The sequence below is a fragment of the Zootoca vivipara genome, chromosome 7, assembly GCF_965207765.1.
Source record: "Zootoca vivipara chromosome 7, rZooViv2.hap1.1, whole genome shotgun sequence".
Classification (NCBI taxonomy): Eukaryota; Metazoa; Chordata; class Lepidosauria; order Squamata; family Lacertidae; genus Zootoca; species Zootoca vivipara.
Window position 1 is genome coordinate 88,425,756 of NC_142590.1, and position 23,441 is coordinate 88,449,196.

The window sequence follows — 23,441 nt, forward strand, 5'->3', positions numbered from 1 at the left end:
ACTGCATGGATTTTGGCCCAATACAGATCCCCATGCAGTTGGTTTTGATTTTGAGAACCTTGACATTACATCACATGACACATTTAGAGTAACATGTAGTTAGGCCCGAAAAGACACAGTAAGAAGGTCCACTGCCTGGCAACTCTCATTAAAAAGAATCTCAGGCAGCGGGCTTTTCCAGTATGCCAGACAGCTGCTTCCAGCTAGAGTAGACAGTATTAGGCTCTATGGACCAATGGCTATAGGGTAGTTCCCGGCATTCAGTGGCTGCATAGAGGACAGAAATAAGAGGATGTGAAGATTGTGTTGGAGGCAGGGAGGAGGTTAGTAGATAAAGGAAATGCAGAGGAGGAAGGAGGAAACAGCAGGAGTGCTATAGAAAGCCATCAACTGACAAAAATGTAAAACACACTTAAAAGGACTGGTGCGAAGCACTGTGCCCAGTTATAAAGCAGGATTGCCCTCACAGCAGTGTCTGCTTATTCATACAGCCACAGGCCAGGTTAATGGTGAAGATCCAGTTCTCCCCTAGATTTTAGGGAAACCCAGTCACCATTTGTAGATGTATAAACACAGGGTGCTTAAAACGTTTGCTGGGAAAAGACAAACTCGTTCAGCCCTCCGTACTCACCAGTTTTCTTCTTAATTTGAAAGAGCCATTTCTCGACCCATTTTTCTATGCAAAGCGATATCTGATACGTTTTGCAGAGAAGGTGCACAGAATCGTAATATTATGTAGGTGTCGGTGCCTGGCTATGTGGCTTTGTCGCCTGCATTGTGCAGAGGGTCTCTCTTTTCATGTGTCTAAAACCAAGCTTAGCAGGGTTCATTCCCAACAAAACAAAACAGAAAGACCACAAGGAGCAACATGACACACGGACTTCAATCCACATGCATCTCCATACCTGGACGCCCCATAGGTTTGCGTTTGTGAGCTTTAGGTTTCGAGTGTTTTCAAAAAAGGGGGGGGAAGGTGGGGTAAGAAAAAAAGAGGACAGGAGAAACCAAAATGGGAGAAACCAAAGGTTTTTTTAAAAAAAGGAAGGTGGGAAGAAAAGAAACAGAACGAAGAAAATTAGCACATGAGCTAAGAGAGTTCCATCGAGCAGGTAAACTCTGAAAGGGGCCTAGATTCAGCATAATATTTTAAACACATAAATCCATCTGTCGTGATGCACACTAGTTTTTGCCTCAAAACTTGTTTCTGGATTATGAGCAATTGGGGTGGGTGTGTTGGGTGCCAATGAAAAATCAGGAGCGCATTTTTTATGCTCCTGTGGCAGCCAAGACTTTGCCTGCTCCACACGTGACATCACATAGGGCATCAGGTAGCTAGCTACAGGTTGGGTAAAACAGCCTCACAGGCCAATTTAGGACCACTATTGGACCGCATTAGGCCTGCAGACCATAGGTTTCCCCACTACTGATGTAGAACATGCAAGAACAAACCGCAGTAAGGTTACAGCAGAGGAAAGGATTCCTGTAAGTGAGCCGATCAACAAACTGTTGCCCAAGGCCAATTCAACCTCACCCTCCAAAATGATCTCCTTTATTACACCCCTCTGCTGTTCCAACATCAATAAAGACCATAAGAATGAGCAAAACCTGCCCACTTACAGCAGATTTGGTGCATGAAGCCAATGTTAAGATTCCCCAAAGGAGTACTCTTCCTCTCAAAGCCATCAGGGTGCCACCATGACCACATCTACGCAGCATCAGCTACCATCTGACATCAGCTTTCTACAAATTCTGATGTTCCAAAGGATCGTCAGAACTGTAGTTTGGGGGGAAAGGCTGAGGATTTCATCATAGCGATTCCTAACCCGCGAACGCATGCCCTCAACAGAGCTACAGCCTCCAAAGTCCCTTGGTGAGGAAGATGTTATTGTTAAACTGGTTTGAACAGGGTAGGTGTGCCCTAAGTAGCTGTGAGTAGCTGGAAACCCCATTCACTGTCCCAATAGTTAGGCTATTAAAATTCAAAAGACCCTGGCGCCACAGCTCAATGATAAAGCATATGTGTTGCATGGGAAAGGTCCCAACTTCTATCCCAGCATCTCAACATATTACATACACTTAACGGGGACCAAAGATGGGCACGTCCACAACTGCAAGTTTGTCCACACTTGTCTATTGAGCACCATTTACAAGTGTCCCTTGGAACATCTCAGGCATGCGCTTAAATGGCCCGAAGGAAGAGGGCAGAACAGGGTGGAATGAAAGCGGTTATCTCTGTAAAAGGATGAAAGCTTCAGCCAGGATGGAGCGCCCAAAGACTCCAATTAACTGGAAGTTATAACCGCAAATTGTGAAAATTGGAAAGCTGTCTTCAACAAACTCGCCAGAAATTCTGCTCACCACACACTGCGAAATTCAAACATTGCCTACGATGGCAGGTGTAATTTTTTTAAAAAATCTGATTTGAAACCACCCAGAACTTTGCACATTTGCATTTAAGCTGATGTACATCAACTCTGCACACCCTGAACAAGATTTGAGTCAAGCAAGCATTTGTCTTTAAACATTCAAATCCTTAGATCTTCAACCCCACCTCTTCCCAGTGTTCTCATCAATTTTCAGCTGGCTCATAAAATCAGTGCAGATGCATGAAAGAATTTGAGCTACTTTGCATATATATATTTTTAATCACAGCTTATTTTGCTCCACACAACATTGTTCTGGTTTGGAATCCCTCGTGACCTTTTCTTACATATTTAGCAACAGCAGAAACGATAAAAAGTTGAGCTAGATGCTCTCTCTGAAGAGATAAACAGGAGACAGGCTTCTACTATATCATGCTACAGGTGGGGGCTCCAACAATAAGACATAAAAATCCCCGCAAACAGAAGATAAGCATGTCAGAAAGAAAGCTAGGCTAAATCCTGATTGGGGGGGGGAGTGCTCCCACCTTCCTTCTGAGGCAGGATAGGCTGAGAAGAGCTTGCTCCTTAAGGAAGCAACAGCATCACTAAAGTTAGACATCCTAGATCTGAGCACAAGGAAATCCAGACCTTCAGGGCAGGATTAAACCAAGGGTTCATCTGGATTTCCTGCATTTCTAGGCACAGGTCCACTCTTTACTGCAGAATTGGAGCAAACAGCAATCTGCAGAAATCCCTAATTGCTGTTTGTTCTGATTCAGCATTAAAGAATGAGTTTTCACAGGGAAAGGAAGGACCACACTGGGAGGGAAACCTGTGTCTAGAAAGCATGGGGGGGTAGTAAGTGTGAATCATAGAATTGTAGAGTTTGAAGGGGCTACAAGGGTCATCTAGTCCAACACACTGCAATGAGGGAATCTTTTGCCCAATGTGGGGCTTGAACTCACAACCCTGAAATTAAGAGTGAGGCCTAAGTTGTTGCATGTGTGGAACAAAGTCCATAAGCACAACAAGACTTCCCACCTTCTCTTCCCCCCTCCCCATAACCTCTAAATCTGCTCAGAAGGGGAATCCCCAGTACATTCCTGTTGCCCGAGCAGACTTTGTTCTGCACATGCATTCCCCACTTAACGCTACATTGAATTGCACCCATAGTATCTGCAGGGAGGAAGGACAGACCTTAGGAAAATACTTTTAATTCTCCAGGTAGAATAAGCAACAGAGCTCTTCTTGTGTCAGTATACACTCTAGATTAATAATAATAATAATAATAATAATAATAATAATAATAATAATAATTTATTTATACCCCACCCTCCCTGGCCAAGACTTTTATACATCAGGTATAAAAGCAATTGATTCAAATACAACTTAAAAACAGGATTAAAATACAACTAAAATGCAGCCTTATTTCTGTGGAAGCCCAGAATCAAATCTGTTTGGGGGGAGAAAACGTCAAATCTTCACCCAGGCCAACTATCCAGACTGGTCCTATGTGGACCAGAAAAAAAGCTGGGGAAGTCCCCAAATAGGGGTTCCATCACAGAAGGTAAAGGAAAGAGGGGGAGAAAGAAGTCAGATCCCGCAAGGTCCTAGTCGCATGAGACAGAGCGTTCCACCAGGCTGGAGCCAATGTTGAAAAGGCCCTGGCCGTGGTTGAGGCTAATCTGACTTCCTTAGGGCCCGGGACCTCTAGAATGTTGCTATTTATGGACCTTAAGGTCCTCCGCGGGGCATACCAGGAGAGGCGGTCCGGAAGGTATGAGGGTCCTAGGCCGCAAAGGGCTTTAAAGGTCAACACCAGCACCTTAAACCTGACCCTGTACCCCACCAGGAGCCAGTACAGCTGGAAATGCACTGGGTGAATGTGGTCCCACGGCGAGGACCCTGTAAGGAGCCTCACCGCGGCATTCTGCACCCGCTGGAGTTTCTGGGACAACTTCAAGGGCAGCCCCACGTAGAGCGAGTTACAGTAGTCAAGCCTGGAGGTGACCGTCACATGGATCACTGTGGCCAGATCAGGGCGGGAAAGATAAGGGACCAACTGCTTGATATGGCGGAGATGGAAAAATGCCGCCTTTGCAGTAGCTGCAACCTGCGCCTCCATGGATAGGGAGGCATCAACGGTTACACCCAAATTCTTGACAGAAGGCACTGGCACAGGTTGAGCCCCCGCAAGAGATGGGAGTTGGTCCCCCAACCCCATGCCGTCCCGGCCAGAGGACCTCTGTCTTTGAAAGGTATAACTTCAACCGGCTCCCACGCAAGCATCCAGGCACAGCTTCCAGACATCTGGTCAGTGTGTCCGGGGCCGAAGCAGGACGGCCATCCATCAACAGATAGAGCTGGGTGTCATCAGCATATTGATGACAACCCAGCCCGAAACTCCGAACAATCTGGGCAAGGGGGTGCATAAAAATGTTTTAAAGCATTGGGGAGAGGATTGCGCCCTGCGGCACTCCACACACCAAGGGGTGCGGCAACGACATCTCTGTCGACCCTGTGTCCCCGACCTGAGATAAAGGAACGCAGCCATTGTCGGACTGTGCCCTGAATCCCCACATCGGCAAGGCGGTGGTCCAAAAGATCGTGATCAACCATGTCGAAGGCTGCTGACAAGTCTAAAAGAATCAGCAGTCCCGACCCGCCTCGGTCCAGTTGTCTACAGAGATAATCTGTTAGGGCGACCAGAGCCGTCTCGGTCCCAGGACAAAAACCAGACTGCAATGGATCCAAAGCCGATGTTTCCTCCAGAAACCTAACAAACTGTTCGGCAACCACTCTATCAATTACCTTACCCAGGTACAAAAGATTCAAAACCGGGTGGTAATTGGATAGATCTAAAGGATCTAACAATGTTTTCTTTAAGACCGGACACACCACTGGTTCCTTCAGCTCCCCTGGGAATGTCCCTGTGCCAAGGGACAAGTTGATGATCTCACCCAGGGGGACCCGCACCTCGTCTGGGCACGCTCTAATCAGCCAAGACTGGCATGGGTCAACGAGGCAAGTGGTGGGCCTTCCAGCTCAGAGGAATCTGTCCACATCGGCAGGGAGTATCCAGTCAAAACGGTCCAATACTGGACCCGAGGACAGTCGAGGGGCCTCCAGTTCTGCTACTGTATCCAAATTGGCAGGGAGGTCACGGCGGAGGAGCAGAACTTTCTCCGCCCAACTCAGGAAGACAAATTCTGCCATTCTGTGGTGGCTGAGTTATAGTCTGCTACAACACTTTTAAAGATTTAACCAAGGTAGCTTTCCTACAGATGAAATCACTGCCTATAATAATAAAGAGGCTCTCTGGTGACTTACAAGAATTAATTAATCCTCTTCATTTGAAAGGCAAGTGTTATTAATCCCAATTACAAAGAAGAGACTTAAACCTCCACAGTGTGTGACCTTCTTGGCATCACCTTAAAGATCAGGCAGAGAGGACTGTGAGAAAAATCTAGGTGTGCAATTCACAGAAAAATGCAGAATCCCTCCATCCGGTGTATATTTTTAAATGGCATTTTGTAAATCGTAGCTTTCGTGCATCTAAAATTAAATTCCGCAATCACTTTGGAAACATCTATGCAATATCCATTGGGAATCGGAGCAGGGCATGGATTGGGACTCTAATATGATGGACAGGTGCTCTCTCTTTGCAACGCTCTGGAGTTGCCTTTTTGCAATTAATAAAGGGCAGGGGGGTTGGTTGTAAGCAGAGGAACATGGGAGGATCGTCATGTGTTGAGCTTGTCCTTTATTTCCATGAAGTTCTGCACCGTCCTACCCCATTGATGGAAACTGAGCAGAATGTTTCAGTCTATTTTCTGAATGACTTTTGTACACGCATGCATTTAACCTTCTGGGTGGCTGCCAAAATATATAACAACATAACAAAACATCGTACATTAAAAAGTTTCCCTATACTGTACAGGGCTGCCTTCAGATGTCTTCTAAAGGTTACATAGTTACTCATCTCCTTGATGTATGATTGGAGGGTGTTTCACAAGGTGGTTGCCACTACCAAGAAGGCCCTCTGCCTGGTTCCCTGTAGCTTCACTTTGTACAGTGAGGAAACTGTCAGAAGGTCCTTGGAGCTGGACCTCAGTGTCCAGGATGGTGGTGGAAATGCTCCTTCAGGTATATAGGGCTGAGGCCATTTAGGGCTTTAAAGGTCAACAACAACACAGCTTGGAAATGTACTGGGAGCCAATGTTGGCCCTTCAGGACCGGTGTTATATGGACCTTCTGGCTGCTCCATGTCACAAGTCGAGCTGCCACATTATGGATTAGTTTTAGTTTCTGAGCCACCTTCAAAGGTAGTCCCACCTAGAGCACAATGCAACATTCCCCCCCCTCCTCTGCACCCCACATGCCCCCCCCAAAAAAATGGTCAGGGAACCCCCCAGAACAGCACATGAGGTGGGGAGCAGAGGGATCATTCCTTCTGAAATGGAATAATTTATTTATTCTGATGGAATAATTTATTTAGCGTTACACTGAATTCCTCCCCAGGATACCAAATCCAGGGGGAGGGGGGAATCAACAACGAAAGTAAGTTATGTGGGATGCAAAGGGTTAAGTGCAGTCAAGTCACAACAATCCCTAGAGAGTCCACTTGGAGGACTGTGTGGGAACACATGACTAGCTTGGTTTCCTGATCCTTCACATGCAAATGAGTTGGGGAAGTGGCAGATAAATTCACTAGCGAGAAACCATTTCCTCCTCTTGGACCAGACCTCTTGGACTACACACATCTAAGAAGCAACATCTTAGTGAGTCTCCCTCTAGGCTTCCAGCCCAGAGAGAGATGAGATGGAGTCTCACTTCCTATAAGTGAACTTCACAATGTATATATTACTTTTTACCTAAGCAAGTCTACCTCTTGAGTGTGCTGTACCTCGAGATGCTTGTAAGTAAACATCTTTTATACTTTTAAGAGCATTGTGTCGTGTCTTTTCTTTTAAGAGGGGAAAAGGGGAAAATACCAGGAAGATACACTTTATTTTATGGGCTTAAATCAAGCCTGCACAAACGCTTTTCTGCTGTGTATTTTGCAATAGGGGAATGTTTTTACTCTGCTAAAGTTTGGTGCTTGCTAGCGCAAGCGGGAATAGGATATATTAAACAATATATCCTCATCCACATCCCTGAACATTCCCACAAGTTATGCAATCCCTGTGAAAAGCCTATGAAAAGCTATAGAGAAACCGATAAAACTTTGTCCCTCAACTCCAGCTCTGCAAGCCCAAAAATGCACCTCCGGAGGCGAAATGAACAAGGTGTTTAGAAGCTCTTGTCGGCTTTATATCACACATCAACTTCAGGTCTGCTGTGAAGGCACTTCTGTGGACTCATGGGTCATTCCTTCCTGTTTGCTTTTGCGACTAAATCCTTGGGCGCAACCTTGCTTAAACTCCAGAACTGTGTGCAATGCTGCAACTAATTGATGGGGGAATTGAATTGATAAAGGACTGTCTGCACTGTGGAGGTGAAACGGGCAAGAGTTCCCCCATCCCCATACCGGAAAGACACTTTTCCCACTTCAGAAACAAGTGGGAGGTGGTGTCAGTTTCACAACAGCTCTTTTTCACCTTGGGACTTACTTAAATCTCCTGCCAGCCCCAACTACCGGAAGTGTATTGTACTCCAAAGTATCCGGAGAGCATCAGGTTGGGGGAAGACTGACCTATTCACACCACTATCCTGACTCTCTCCCTACCATATTGTGAGTAGCTCTTTGCAATCACCCGTAAGAGCAGAGATACTTTGGACCACAGATCGCCAGTGTTGAAGCAATGATTCTTCAACATCAACTTCGTTGGACTGGTCATGTTGTGCAGATGCCTGATTATCGCCTTCCAAAGCAACTGCTCTATTCTGAACTTAAAAATGGAAAGCGTAATGCTGGTGGTCAACAAAAGAGGCTTAAAGACTGTCTCAAGGCAAATCTAAAAAAATGTAGTAGAAACACTGACAACTGGGGAACACTGGCCTGCGAGCGCTCCAGTTGGAGAACAGCCTTTACCAAAGGTGCCATGGGCTTTGAAGACACACGAACTCAGGACGCAAGGGAGAAACATGCTAAGAGGAAGGCACGCTTGGCAAACCCACACCGTGATCAACTCCCACCCGGAAACCAATGTCCCCACTGGAGGGCCGCAGTTTGGGGATGCCTGGTTAAAACCATGTTTATGGAAGACAATCTTACTCAGCTACAAGAAGAAGAAGAAGAAGAAGAAGAAGAAGAAGAAGAAGAAGAAGAAGAAGAAGAAGAAGAAGAAGAAGAAGAAGAAGAAGAAGAAGAAGAAGAAGAAGAAGAAGAAGAAGAAGAAGAAGAAGAGCAACAGGATATTTTGTTAAAAAGACGGGAGCGGCCGGGATCCAAAGATCTCCTTTGATCCTTGTTTGAAATCCTTATGTGATCCTTTCAAGCTCTAAAAATAAGAAGCAAAGCGGCTCACAAAACGGCACATCTACAAAAGGGCGATGTTAAACTAGAGGCTGACGCCAGGAGTCACCTATTTAAATCCTGTCTTAAAAAACCACACATGCCAAGAAAAGAGCAGCAGATAAAACAGAAAACCCAAAAACCAGTGCCGGGCCAAAAAATATCAATTTAAAAGCTTTTTCTAAACCACTTAATGGTTTTATAAAGAAAACCAAGTTATATAGAAACAATGGATATTGAAAGAAGGATGCAACTTCAATCAAATAAAACAGCATAAAAACGTAGAAAAGCAAATAAAAATCAAATTAAACAGAGATTTATTGGATCCCTGTATCAAGGTCCAGTCATATAGGTCAGGGGAACCCTGGGCAAAAGATACATCTTTACGAGACGTTGGAAGCACCTGATGGGTAATATTTGCTGTATGGCAGAGGGAAGAAGGGAATTCCATAGGATTGGGGCAACAACAGACAATGCCCTCCATAAAGAACTTTCAGCTTGAATTTTTTTTTGGGGGGGTGAAACTAGAGAACTAAACCCCCCTGAAATTGGAGAGGATGAAGACAAAACTCATTGCCCTTCACTAGAGTTTCTGTGTCGCTCTCAAAGCTTACCAGCTGCCTTCCCCCCCCCCAAAAAAAAAGCCCTCAGCAGAGTCTGTTGTGTCATCCTGTAACCCGGTTCCCAGTGGAGCTGGGTTTAGCCACCAGGAGAAAACCCCAGCAGAGGGCAGTAGATGTTGCTCCCCATTAGCACCAGTTTTAGGGTGGCACGAGACATTCCCCCAAACAGGGCATTGAGGGAGCACGAAAATTGAGAAAATCCATGAACTCAGAAGAGGGTACAAGCCCCTCTTGAAATGACCGAGCTGTAAGATCTGGATTCGTTCCATGCAGACTGAAGGTGCAAATAGGTGACTAAACCACATTTCTTACAGCTACGATAGTCTCCACTGTGTCTCGATTCTCCAAAGAAACCCTGGGTGAGTGTGGGCCTGTAGCCCCATGGGCTCTTGCCACCGCTTGGCAGAGAGAGGAGGAGGCACCCAACTTTTGCAACTCTATTAAAAACCCGCCCCACGCAATGTAGAGGCACGAGGGATATTCAGCATCTCCTAGAATGCCACCTCGGGTATCGGACCCCTCCGTTTAACCTTTGAGGTCGCCCGCCCGCATCCAACCGGCAAGGAAAGGCAGCCATGACTCAATAGATTCATGCTATTTTTTGCAGGGCATTTCACGCAGTTTGCCAAATAAGCACATTAAATATGAAAGAGAGCCTGCACATTGTTGGCCCGGGGACGAATTGCACGCTGTGAAAACCAGGGATGTGGAAAGCGACATGGTCTGCTGTGTTTAGCATCCTGGGGAATACCCACCCACCCCTCACACACACCCCACCCTGGCTCAGCTCAAGTCAGGATATTGTGCCATATTGTGTCATCTGCCCGCAGTGAAATGACGCAGCCTGCTTCTCAGCTAGAGAGACTTCTGGAAAGAATCCTTCGTTCTGGGAGTTTCTTCTCCCCAAGCGTCATCACGGGGATTCCCTGCGATTTTCATCTAGGCAGCCTGTGCAAGAATATTCCACTGGCCAAGGAACGAGCACTCTGGAGAGTCCTTCAATGCTAAGCTGCTGTCAGTAGAAACCATCTCAATTAAACTCGAAAAATGAAGGGTGCCTTTAGGTGGTTAGGAATACGGGAGATTTGTTTCAGCGCTGGCCAGCTGACAGCACAACCCTGTTTACTTGGAGCTAAGACCCACCCTGATCCATGGGGCTGGTGCCAAGGTGCAGGATTCCAACCTAAGGTCTGTTGGGCCCCTTGTTTACGAAGCATGGATCACATTTATGAACTCTGAACTGCAGCTGCCATGGGGGGGGGGACTCAAGGAGGAAAGAATAATTTTTATAGGGTTCTGCAAAGGAACATAGATTGATTGAACTCTGTGCGTGTTTGGAATTCAGGTTCTTATGGCATCTAACAATCAAATACAGTAATTAAAAGGGAGAAGTGGATGAGGATGCTGAGGCTGGTGATTGAGAGCCCACAGGAAAACCTACTTCACAGGGCTGTTGTGGGGGTTAAATGGGGGGGGGGACATATATGCTACTCTGAGCTCCTCGGAGAAAAAGGTGGGCAGGAAATGTAATACAGAAGCAATTAAAATCTAAATGTATGTCAGCCAGCATATTTGTTCTTACACAAGGAAGGGATCTGGTGCTGTACTGGAGAGTCCTGCATAATGGGGGGTGGGGGGCTATTTGATTGAGAGTCACATTTCCTTGTATATAATCTGGGAGGAACCAGCTGGGAAACCACCAAAAGAAGAAGGCTCAGAGCTCAGGGAGTGGGGGGGGGGGGCAATGAGGGGGGGTCAGAGGGAAAATCTTTAGTCTCAGCAACTGTTCCATGGAGGCAAGATGTCAGTTGCTGTGCCCACTAGGCCTGACACTCCCGTGCAGATCCTGTTTGGCTAATAAAGAGTTAACTCCAGCTTGCTCAGTGTGATTTACTGCTGCCTCCCTCCTGTCACATGCTGGCCAGTGAGCAAGACTAGAGGTAGTGGTGGGTGGGGCACCCTCTTTTCTCTCTCTCTCTCTCTCTCTCTGTCTGTCTGTCTGTCTGTCTGTCTGTCTGTCTGGAACACCCCCCCCTTTTGCCCCATTTTTTTCATCGCCTTGGCAGCCACATGAAATGAGGTTGAGAGCCCATAGCCCAGACAATGTGAATGAGCATTCCCGGTTCATTCAGCGTGCCTGGCTGCTTATTCCCTTCTTGCCCTGCCCACCAGCTGCTTCTGCCCCTGGGATGATTCTCTGTTGCCCTACCCAGCCCTGCCTTGCTGGACCTTGTGCCCTGCAAGGACCTTGGCACGAGAGCACGTTAGGAAACGGTGTCATCGCATCAAGGTTATAAGTCGTGCAAACAGCCCCATTGTGTGAGCGCTTGCATTTCACACGGCCCCTGATATCGGACAACATCCGTGGTCAAAAACACACTCAGAATGCCTGCTTGGATATGCCACGCATCAGGAATCAGACTGAACGCAGCTCAGTTTTTATTTCTAGCAGACGTCTCGCTCTGGCCGATAGCAACCCAGCTGCCACTCAACTGGACAAAATCCAATTTATCTCTTACGTTTTTTTAGCCTGGCATTCAGCCGCTCAAGGATAAATGAGGAGGAGGTGCTGGACAATGTAACATGATCGTTTGCTTTACGGTATGGAAAAGCTTTAACTACACTGATTAGGATTGTTTTTAGAAAGGATAGACATGCACACCTTTCTGTTAGGCATTATTTGCAAGCGTCTTCATTCTGTGTGAGAGTTATACCTCCATCCTCCTTTATGCTCTGTGTGTATGTGCGTCCGTGCAAACGAAGGGAAGGCTGCAATCCTAGATATACTTCCCTGCAATCCTAGATATACTTCCCTGTGAGTAAGCGCCACTTGAACAGAATTGCACTGTAAACATATGGCCTCACTGCAGACACTCTTGAAGCTTGCAAATTTAAGGAACACGACTAACCACAGAGACTTTGTGTCTCTGGAGATGAATTGGTTGAGGCTCTCCCACGCTTTCTGCTCTGCAGTCCTAGATGCTAAGCTGTTAGAACAAAGTATTCAACCCAGATTTTGAATAGAGTCAGCTCTGCACCTCCACAGCTGGAAATAGTCACATTTACCTGCTGGTGTTAATAGAGGTGCAATGCTCAAAGGGTCTATTTCATAGAATCATAGAGTTGGAAGAGACCACAAGGGTCATCCAGTCCAACCCCCTGCCGAGCAGGAAACATCCTCAAAGCATTCTTGACATATGCCTGTCAAGCCTCTGCTTAAAGACCTCCAAAGAAGGAGACTCCACCACACTCCTTGGCAACCAATTCCACTGTCGAACAGCTCTTACTGTCAGGAAGTTCTTCCTAATGTTTAGGTGGAATCTTCTTTCTTGTAGTTTGAATCCATTGCTCCGTGTCCGCTTCTCTGGAGCAGCAGAAAACAACCTTTCTCCCTCCTCTATATGACATCCTTTTATATATTTGAACATGGCTATCATATCACCCCTTAACCTTCTCTTCTCCAGGCTGATAGTGCTGTTAGAGCCAGATTTCATCAGATGTTTTTAAGATGTTAATATGGCAGACTGTGAAAACATCGGGACTGAAATGGTTTACTGTATTACCCACATGCAACTCCCCAGACCTTGAAATCTGTGGAACTCCCTGCCAGTTGATATCATAGTACTGTACTCTTTTCAGTGCCTGCTAACACCAGCTTTGCTTAGACAAACTTACCCGAGGTGCTTAGAAATAAGCTGGTGATCTGTCTATTATTTGAAAGTTTTAAATGATTGCTGTAATTTTTTTCTTAGTGGTAATTTTTTCATTTTTATCTTTTTTGAAATCATGTTGAGGTTTGTGGGGGGTGTTTACAATTACAATTAGGCAGTGTATAAATAGTAAAGGTAAAGGGACCCCTGACCATTAGGTCCAGTCGTGACCGACTCTGGAGTTGCGCGCTCATCTCGCATTATTGGCCGAGGGAGCCGGCGTATAGCTTCCAGGTCATGTGGCCAGCATGACAAATCCACTTCTGGCAAACCAGAGCAGCACATGGAAACGCCGTTTACCTTCCCGCTGTAGCGGTTCCTATTTATCTACTTGCATTTTGACGTGCTTTCGAACTGCTAGGTTGGCAGGAGCTGGGACCGAGCAACAGGAGCTCACCCCATCACAGGGATTCGAACCGCCGACCTTCTGATCAGCAAGCCCTAGGCTCAGTGGTTTAACCACAGCGCCACCTGGGTCCCTGTATAAATATTAGGAAATAAATAATAAACAGCTGGTTGCCCGCAGAACAGAGGGTGTTTTCTGTGGCGTCCCTCTCCTGGGACGCTGGTTATCATAGGCTGAGATTGCCTCTCCTGCAGCTGGTCACTCATCCAGACCATAAACTCACCAGGTAATCTTAGGAAAGTCATTCACACTCAGTCTCAATATTCGCCACCTGGAAAACTGAAAGCAATGCTGGCTTCCCTAACAGGTTCTAATTGCTTTTATTGATATTGGCCAATGGCCATTGCAACTTTGCAGAGAATAAATTTCAGAAATGCAAACTCCCAAAAATTCAGTGCCTGGGTTTTTTTTTATATAAAAAAACCGCACACCTAAAAACTGAAAATTAAAACTTCAAAACACAACGAACAGCACAACAGCAAAATAGATCAATGGGTCTGTCAGATTAAGACATTGCCACAGCTACTAACTATGGAGTCTAAAATAGTTATTGCTGGGTTCTCAAGGCTGCCAAGGCATAGAGGGAAGCTCTGTGAACTGCAAAAGCATGGAAATCAAACAGAAGGCAAATCCTCTTTCCCCAACTGTGCTAAAATGGCAACAAGAAATTCAGAAAGTTGTTTGGAGCACAAAGAGCGGAACAGAGGGCAGAAATCCTTGCAATCCATGTGGGAACTATCATAATTGCAATATGGGGCAACTTCCCAGTGGTAAAATAGACTCTGAACCAGCCCCTTCATGAGCACACCAGGACAGGAAGAGCTACAAAGGGCTTCCTGTTTGGGCTGGGACTTTGCCTGAGCAACGGCAACCTTCCTTGCTCTGCTATCCGCCTGCCACACATCTCCATATGACTCTATCCCAACTTCTGGTAAGCAGGAAACCATCGTTTGCAGGCATGTCCAAATGTGACAAACCATGGCTTGCACAAAACGCAGCTTGCGCTCAAAGTCAGATCCCAAACTGCAAATAACAGAGCACGGTGAGCCCTCTCGAAACGTGTTGTTGTTGCTGCAGCGGAAGGGGGCTACAACATAGTTTGTCACACACAGCCTCCAGGCCATGGATTGCATTGGCCCTACTGGCAGCCAAGCCACACAGATATTTCACGAGTTACAAATCTCAAACCCGAGACACCAGCCACTTCAGCTGCACATTTCTGCAGCCAACTAGATCTCTGTGTCCGTGCCCAAGCCACATTCCCCAAGCTAGGCTTAACTTTCTAGCTAAAAGTCTCTTACTAGAAGAAGGTGAGCTCAATTACCTGGACACGCTTCCTGCTTTCAATCTCTTGCACATTGAAAGGCAAAGGAACTGCGGTCACGAGAGGCTATTCCAGGTTGTTTGAAAAAGCCAGGCTCACCACAAAATCCCCTATTACACTGACATAACAGAGCAGCGCAAAATGCCCGGGGAAATCAAGAAGAGGGTGTTTTTTAGGGTGGGGTTTGAGTGGTGGTTTTTTAATTTTTTTTTACCTTTCGGGGGAAGCCCTTCAGGAGGTCTTCTGGCATTTGCTGTGGCAACTGTCACAGAACAACACCAACAACGAGTGCGGAAAAATAAAGATGAAAACCAACACAAAACGTACACACGGACACACACATACAAGAAAAGAAAAGAAATTAATACAATGGGCATGGAAACAATGGGGAGATAAATCTGCAACAATTGAAAAGGAAACTAAACTCGCGGAAACGCCAGCGGCTGCTCCCGGCGAGCTTTGAAAAGAACGGTGAAAGCAGAATGGTTTGCTTCAACGTAACAAAACAGAAGCATGCTGGATGGAAGTGGTCACCCACAGAAGAAAAACGAAGCGTAATAAGGAAATACTGACCTGTACATGGGGACGGTCACGGTTCGCTCATAGTAATTCCAAGTCGAATGCAAATCGGTTCGAGTGAGGTTTGTGGCATAGAACCTCCACGCAGCCTGCGAAGGGAATTATTATTATTATTATTATTATTATTATTATTATTATTATTAATTGAATTTATATACTGCCCTATACCTGGGGGTCTCAGGGCGGTTCACAGAATAAAATCAAGATATACAACCACAGAATACCTAATAAAAATAAAAACAGCAACTCAATCCCCCCTAAAAAAACACATTTTAAAAGGGCATAGGATGTAAATCAGATCAACCAAAGGCCTGGTTAAAGAGGAACGTTTTTGCCTTGCACCTAAAGGTGTATAATGAAGGTGCCAGGCAAACTTCCCTGGGGAGAGCATTTCACAGATGGGGAGCCACTGCAGAGAAGACCAGTTCTTGTGTTGCCACCCTCCGGACCTCTAAAAGAGGATGCACACAAAGGAGGACCTCAGAAGATGATCTCAGGGTCCGGGTAGGTTCATATGGAAAGAGGCGGTCCTTGAAGATGCAGGTGTAATTTAAAGAGGGGTGGGGAAGCAAGGAGAGAGATCTGGTTGCTGCAATCTGTCGTTTACACCAGGCCTGGGGAGCCTGGGGCCCTTTGGGCATGTTTAGACTACAATTCCCATCTGCCCCAGCCAGCAAGGTCAGTGTTCAGGGATGTCAGGAGCTGAACAGCACCTGGAAGGCCACAGAATCCCTGTCCTTAAAGAGGACAGAAAGACCATCTCAGATATCTTCTTCAACATATCAGTTAGCTTGAAGCTCAGCAAGGGGAAAAGTTAGTATCTTTCCCCCTGCAGGTGAAAAACCATATGGAGAGGGGGGGGGGAGATTCTGATCAGAAAAAGAGCCTATGGAGGAATTGGTTAGGCAAACACACACATTCTCTCTCTGTCTCCACACACACCCTTCAGATGTGAAGCTCCTCACAGCTTGAGGTGTTTACTTCGTGCAGCGTCTACTTTGGCCTCATATGCCCTGCATAGATCCATATCCTTCCTCTCTCTCACTCTGGAGAGCTCTGCCAGGGAATGAGGAGCTGTTCCCCACCAGTGCCGCTGGGTGATTTACGCAGCTATTTCCAGTCCCTCTCCCTCCCTCTCCCCACGCCAAGATTTCAGTTCTCCTTATGATGTGGGGAGGGGAGAACATTGATCTTAAGTTGGATTTTTTTAAAAGAGAGAGAGAGAGAGAAGATGAAAATGTACTCTTGTCTGTATGCACACAGGGATCTGTTTTTGGAGCGGCACTACCCCATTTGCCACAACAGACCAGCTACCGCCGCTTGCACCCATTCCTCAGTTTGCAAGGTTCAAAGACTACTTTCCAAGCAAAAGGTTCACACTGATCAACTCTTTTTAAAGGTTAAATCTTTGCAAGAGGGATGCAGGGTGACACAGAGTTTTGGAGCTTAGCTGCCCTCTCCCCCACCTGGCTGGGTCAGTGCCAGGAGGCAAGGGGCAGCCCCACGGGAGTCGCCCCGAACTGGGAGAAAGGGTGGCATCCAAATGCGGTAATGAGTTCCGAGTGCCGAGAGGCCTGCGATTTCGTCTGATTGCAGATTCAGCATTTCCCTGGCACAGCCTTTGCTATGTGTCGCTGCAGCATATAAATAGAAGTCGGATTTATTTATTTTTAAACCCCAGAGTCCTGCACACAGCAATCAGGAGGAAATTATTAGCTGGCATGCTGCGCCTAAGAAAAACAGATGGAACTCTGGGTTCTGGCTCAGAGTCTGGTGGGAATTGGTCCACCAGGGAGGAGCAAGTGCCTCGTGGCTATAGAGGAAGGAAGAAAAATCGCCCAACGCTGTATTTTTAGTCTCGAGAGGAAGGCCAGAGCAGAGGAAGGTGGAGCTAAGCTACTCTTGTTTTTCTTGCCCTTAGCTAAGCATCTGATGATGCCTGAAGTCCCCTCATTAGCAGAAAACTATGAAGGCAACGTGACATGTGTAAAGATACCTAAGTACCTATTTATCTACTCGCACTGGCATGCTTTCGAACTGCTAGGTTGGCAGGAGCTGGGACAAAGCAACAGGAGCTCACGCCGTTGAACGGATTCGAACTGCTGACCTTCCGAACAGCAAGCCCAAGAGGCTCAGTGGTTTAGACCACAGCGCCACCCGCATCTCCTCATTTTGCAAGACACTGCTCATGGGACTTAATTTATTTAAAAATTTATATCCCACCCTTCTGTTGCTTATGTTCCACTTGGGGCAGCCAGTAATTAAAACCAACCATAAAATACCATTTAATTTTTTTGTTTAGCGTCAGCTTGAGGCTCACTTCGCTCTCTCGCTCTCTTCCCTCTCCACCCCCTCCCCGCTTTTTGCACCCCTTGGGCACAGAATGCAGAGCCTGAGCTTCCTGTTCCAGCCCCCTCCAAGCACCCATCGTTCTAGCCTCCTCACCTGAATCAGGCCCGCTGCAGGGTTCCTCCTCTTCTCAAAGTGCTTTTGACGGTGCTGCTCTTGAACCTTCAGCGCAAATCCAGAACCTAGAATACCCTGGGAATAAGGAACAACGCTATTTCCAGTCAACATGGTCAACGGACTCATTCGCCTGTCCCTTATACCAGATTCCAGGGAGGATTCCCTTTAAGAATCACTAGTAGAAGGGAAACATGGCCTTCAAGTATCTAGAGAATAAGTGAAAAATACACAAAGGAGGACCTGAATCTATAGAGGCATCTAGGCCAGCAACAGATCATGTGATCGGGCAGTGGCGGTAACATGACCTCCCAACAGCTGTGTTGCTGCTGCTTACTCGAAAGGAGGGAGGGGAGGTTGGTGCAGTGCAAGTACACCAGCCCTTAGGTTGAGCATCAGTTACCATAGCTGCCAAGTTTTCCCTTTTCTCGCGAGGAAGCCTATTCAGCATAAGGGAAAATCCCTTTAAAAAAGGGATAACTTGGCAGCTATGCAGTTACTCAGTTCGGGGGGCAGCACAGAAAGCAGGGTTGGCAGCCCCAAATGGCACCAAACCAACACACCGCTCTGGCACTGGTTTGGAGTCAATTGGACAAGATTGGGATGTTGGCCCTTCACTTGTGACCCCAGTTTGAGTGTCAATTGCTCAGTCTTGGGGGGGGGGGCTGCACAAAACATGGGGATTGCAGCACAAAACTTGCACATCGGTTTGGCGGGGGCAGGGATCTGGAATTTTGGAGCCCCACATTAATGGAGCTGACCGATCTTGAAATCCTCTCTTTGCCTCTTCGGTGCTGCGACGGTGCAGCCCTGAAGGATCTCGCCTCTCCTGTAAGGTGAAAAGGCTGCATTCTCAGATGAGACCTCCTCACGGGAATCAATGGCAGGTTTGTGGCTATCAGAAACAGTAGCACCAGATTGGCTCTGCCAGCACATCTGCACTGTGTCGACGTCTTAACCACTTTGCCTGTCAGGAGGTCAGGGCATCAGTCTACAACTGATCCAGACTCCCTTCTCTTTTGCCCTGGGAATTGGTGTATCTGTGATCTACAAAAGTGATTTGAATTAAAAAAACTAATCCCATGGCTGTATGACCTTCCGTGTAGGTGGAAAGCGTGGTGGAGCTGGGACCATGCACCAGCGACATGTGCAGGGCAAGATCAGACTTCAGAAATATCGTCTGAACTGGACCCAACTGCTGATGATTCAGGAGAGCAACTCCAAACTCACCAGGGGTGAGCAACTTCAGGGGTACCTGTCCTTGTGAAACAGGGTGAAGAACCTCTTTGGCTCCCCAGGCTAGATCCAGGCCAGGTTAGGATTGGCCTCGCTGGCCAAAGGTGACATTGTTAGGACACCACATGATTGGCAGGCAGGTTGTCCCGCCCACCTGCCAAAATCCATTGAATCAGTAGAACTGCTGAGCCGAGGATGGCTTAACTAAATCGCTTCTTAGAAAGTTTTAAGTTGAGAATAATGAGACAAATTCCAGTAGCAATCAGGGCCCTGTTTCGGTTTATTCTCCATCAGCTCTAATTTCATAGTTTCAAGGTCAAAGCGTACCATTCATGCTTTGACCTTGAAACTATGAAACTAGAGTTGATGAAGAAGAAACCGAAACAGGGCCTTGTCCTGGATTTCTAAAAACTGGATTGCTACTGGAATTTGTCTCATTTTCTCAACTTAAAACTTTCTAAAAATTATTCCTTTACCTGGTCAAAGCTCTTGGAATCTTTTCATCTAATTTTCTCAACTCTCCAAGGACTCCCAATTTATTTAGTATTAACTAAATTGCTGGCTTGATTCCTCCCCTTTTATGTAGAACAATGAATCATACAGAGTTAAAAAAAAGTCATTTCCCGCAGCATCATGCCAATGCTACTTTCGTCACTGAGCTTAATAAAAAATGTGTCTTGCCTAGTGCCTACTTACAGCTGGAAGAGCGAAAAAAGAAACTCCAATCAAGGTGAAAGTTGCAGCAAGGAGGCGCCCATTCCAGGTTTGCGGATATTTGTCCCCGTAGCCAATGGTAGTCAGTGTAATCTGAGGAAAGGCAGACAGCATCAATAGCAGCTCTTCGGTTCAGTGTCTAATAAACTGCACACTATTTCAAAAGAATAAAATATTTCCATATGAAATTTCACTCCCAATAACTTTTTCCTAAGAGAAAACAGACAGCATCAATAGCAGCTCTTCGGTTCAGTGTCTAATAAACTGCACACTATTTCAAAAGAATAAAATATTTCCATATGAAATTTCACTCCCAATAACTTTTTCCTAAGAGAAATTAATATTACGTCCTCTGACTTTTTAAAAAAACAACAACTAAGAACCTAATGCTTAATTTGTGCTGGCCTACATTCATAGGCATTCGTTCACAAGTTTTGGACAAAAAAATATATATTGGGGCAAACCCAGCCCCCTGGATTTTTGGCAAAATTATCTGAATTGGGAAAACGGTGTCCTCCAATTTATTTCGCTGTGTTCATCACCGGTTTGCAAGGGGAGAAAGCAACTATCACCAAATGAGAAAAGTATGATTAGTTACAAAAATAACCTGTCTCATCTGAGCTGGAACCTTTCTCCCTGGTGCTAAACTTGTTTTCTCTGTGTTGTAGTTGCTTATTTTCAAAAATATTCCAACAAATGAATGTTCCCACGCCCACCACATGTTGCAAGCTGAAATGGTCCAGGCCAGGTAAACCTCCACTACATGACTAATCCAATTATCTGTTTCTGCGACTGAGCATTTTAACCACTTGTTTAACTCTCTCTTTTTCCTTGCTGCAATTCTTCCAGGTGGTCATTTTCCTATGTACCGAGGGGAAAGAGGAAAGCACAGAATGCATAATTTTGGGAGGGGGGTGGACTTTTGTCCATGGCAGTCTTTCCTCATCCTTATCCACCCCTCAAAAAGGGACGCAGGTGGTGCTGTGGGGTAAACCACAGAGCCTAGGGCTTGCCAATCAGAAGGTCAGCGGTTCAAATCCCTGCAACGGCGTGAGCTCCCATTGCTCGGTCCCTGCTCCTGCCAACCTAGCAGTTCGAAAGCACATCAAAGTGCAAGTAGATAAATAGGTACCGCTACAGCGGGAAGGTAAACGGTGTTTCCGTGCGCTGCTATGGTTCGCCAGAAGCGGCTTTGTCATGCTGGCCACATGACCTGGAAGCTGTTCACTGGCTCCCTCGGTCAATAACGCGAGATGAGCGCCGCAACCCCAGAGTCTGTCACGACTGGAACTAATGGTCAAGGGTCCCTTTACCTTTATCCGCCCATCACCTCACTTCTATTTTAGCTTGTAACCCCCTTGAGGGCAGGAACCCATCTATTTTTGCCTGTGGAGTGGAGATTTGAACCCTGGTCTCCCAGGTCCTAGTTTGGCACCCAATTCCCTGCACCACATTTGCTCTCAGTTGCACTGTTTATCACACACAAAAGAAACCTGAGAAGGCCACCCTCTTGATACCTGGAGAAGAAGTGGGCATGGTTTATAGATAGTGAAGATGAGGGTGTGGGTTTGAAAAATCATAGAATTGTAGAGTTGGAAGGGACCCTGAGGATCATTGAGTCTGTTATAACAATTTTAAGCTCTCAGATATAGAGGAAATATTCATAAATGCACACATATCTAAATATATGAACCATGTGTCTGAAATAGTATGGGAGAGCAATCCTGGAGCCATTTTGACTCTCCCAATGACCTCAAATATCCCTCTGCAGTAAGGGAGGCAAATGAGCCTTCCAATTGTCCTTTGCCGGAAAATCGTGTCCTAAGGCCGTATTTGTGTATGAATAGGGTGAGCCTGTAACCTGGATTCAGGAATTAAAGTATTTACCATCACAAAAGAATGGCCAGGCCGCCCAGGTAAAGCAATCAGTGACCATTATCACGTATCCTGGCAGACAGGATTTCTGCTGTAGACCGCCTCCTTCTGTGATGTACGGTATGTACGATGTTTTTTTTGGGGGGGGGTCTTGGGCTACAGGGTGGGCAATTACAAAAGTCTATATAAGGGCTTGCACACCATTGTTCAGGGTTCTCATCCCTCCTGTGTGTGGTGAGTGGGGACCCTGTTGCAACAGTTTATTTCCTTTAATAAAGATCGGGCTTAATTAGCCGCTTTGCTTCTCAATATACTCTGGTTGGCCTCTGTTATTTCCTCCTACTGATAGGGAACCCTCAAGGACTCTATGCGGGCTCCGGAATACCCCATAAGGGAAAGGGAGCAGTTGTTGTTTTCTTATAACAAGTCCAACCCTCTGCAATGCAGGAATTTGCAGCTGTCCCATACAGAGATCGAACCTGCAATCTTGGCATTTTCAGCACTGTGCTCTAACCAAGTGAGCTACCCAGTGCAGAGGAAAGGTGATTCCAGAATGGCTGAAAGTTAATCAGGAGTCCTTTCACCCCACCAAACGTTATTCGACTGCCATGCACTCCAAGTCTATCCAGTGCGAATCTCTCCAGCAACTCCTGCTGACCTGCATCCCATTTTAAACAGCTCATTAGCCAGAAGGAGCAAATTAATGGCTGCCTCACACCCCCTCATTAAAAGCTCAGATTTGCTCCCTTTCTTTCCAGCATTGCAGTCCTAAAATAGGAGCTAGAGGAAGTGGGAAGAGTATTCAGGCATACGGCTAGGGACCTCCCCACTTCCTCTTCCTCTCGGTTACCAGGAGCAGCCTCTACAACAGGAAGCCAATTCAGCAACACAAGCTCAGCCAGTGCAAAGCATCTAACATCAAAGAAGAAATAATAATAATAATAATAATAATAATAATAATAATAATAATACTTATTCCCCACCCATTTTGCCGGGTCTCCCCAGCCACTGTGGGCCGCTTCCAACAGGATATTGAAAACACAATAAAACATCCATCCTTAAAAACTTCCCTAAACAAGGCTGCCTTCAGATGTCTTCTAAAAGACAGTTGTTTATTTCCTTGACATCTGTTCGGAGGTGCCACTACCGAGAAGGCCGTCTGCCTGGTTCCCTGTAACCTCACTTCTCACAGGGAGGGAACCGCCAGGAGGCCCTCGGCACTGGACCTCAGAAATACTTCTCTTGCAGCAACACCACATTTCCCCAACACTCAAAATGCAGCATTTTGGGACTGTGTGGTTGTGTTTCTTTTTTTTTTTCTCCCACGTCACGCTTCAGTTGTAGAAATGCGTAGACGATAGGTACATTGTTGGCACCTACCAGATGGTGCCCATCACATCCCTGGTAGTGAGTAATGCAAATCTCCTCCTACAACATCCATGCCATTTTTAATACTATTTTGAACTTATTATAGCCCTGAGCCGTCTCCACACTGTGATGTTATAATACAAAATATAACACCCTTTCTAAAAGTCACAGGCAGCAGCATGACTACCCCACAAACCCCACCCCACCCCATCCTTGTAAAAGACCTTTGGGATTTTCATTAAAGTCTACAGACTCCACTCCCCCTTGCTGCTTTGCATTCTGCTTGCAAATCTTGGAGAGCAGGCTGCTTTCCCCACCCCCTA

At 46.3% G+C, this 23,441-nt stretch overlaps 1 protein-coding gene across 1 annotated transcript in view; it reads right to left on the reverse strand.

Moving 5' to 3' along the window:
• KCNQ2 (potassium voltage-gated channel subfamily Q member 2) overlaps positions 1-18,184 on the reverse strand; it is a 65,431-nt gene extending 47,247 nt beyond the window's left edge. The window contains exons 1-2 of the mRNA XM_035122638.3: positions 17,908-18,184; positions 15,457-15,551 (exon numbers count right to left, since the gene is read on the reverse strand). Coding sequence (XP_034978529.3) covers positions 15,457-15,551; positions 17,908-18,054 — 242 coding nt within the window. The 5' untranslated portion in view covers positions 18,055-18,184. The remainder of the gene's footprint in view (positions 1-15,456; positions 15,552-17,907) is intronic.
• Positions 18,185-23,441: the final 5,257 nt, after the last annotated feature.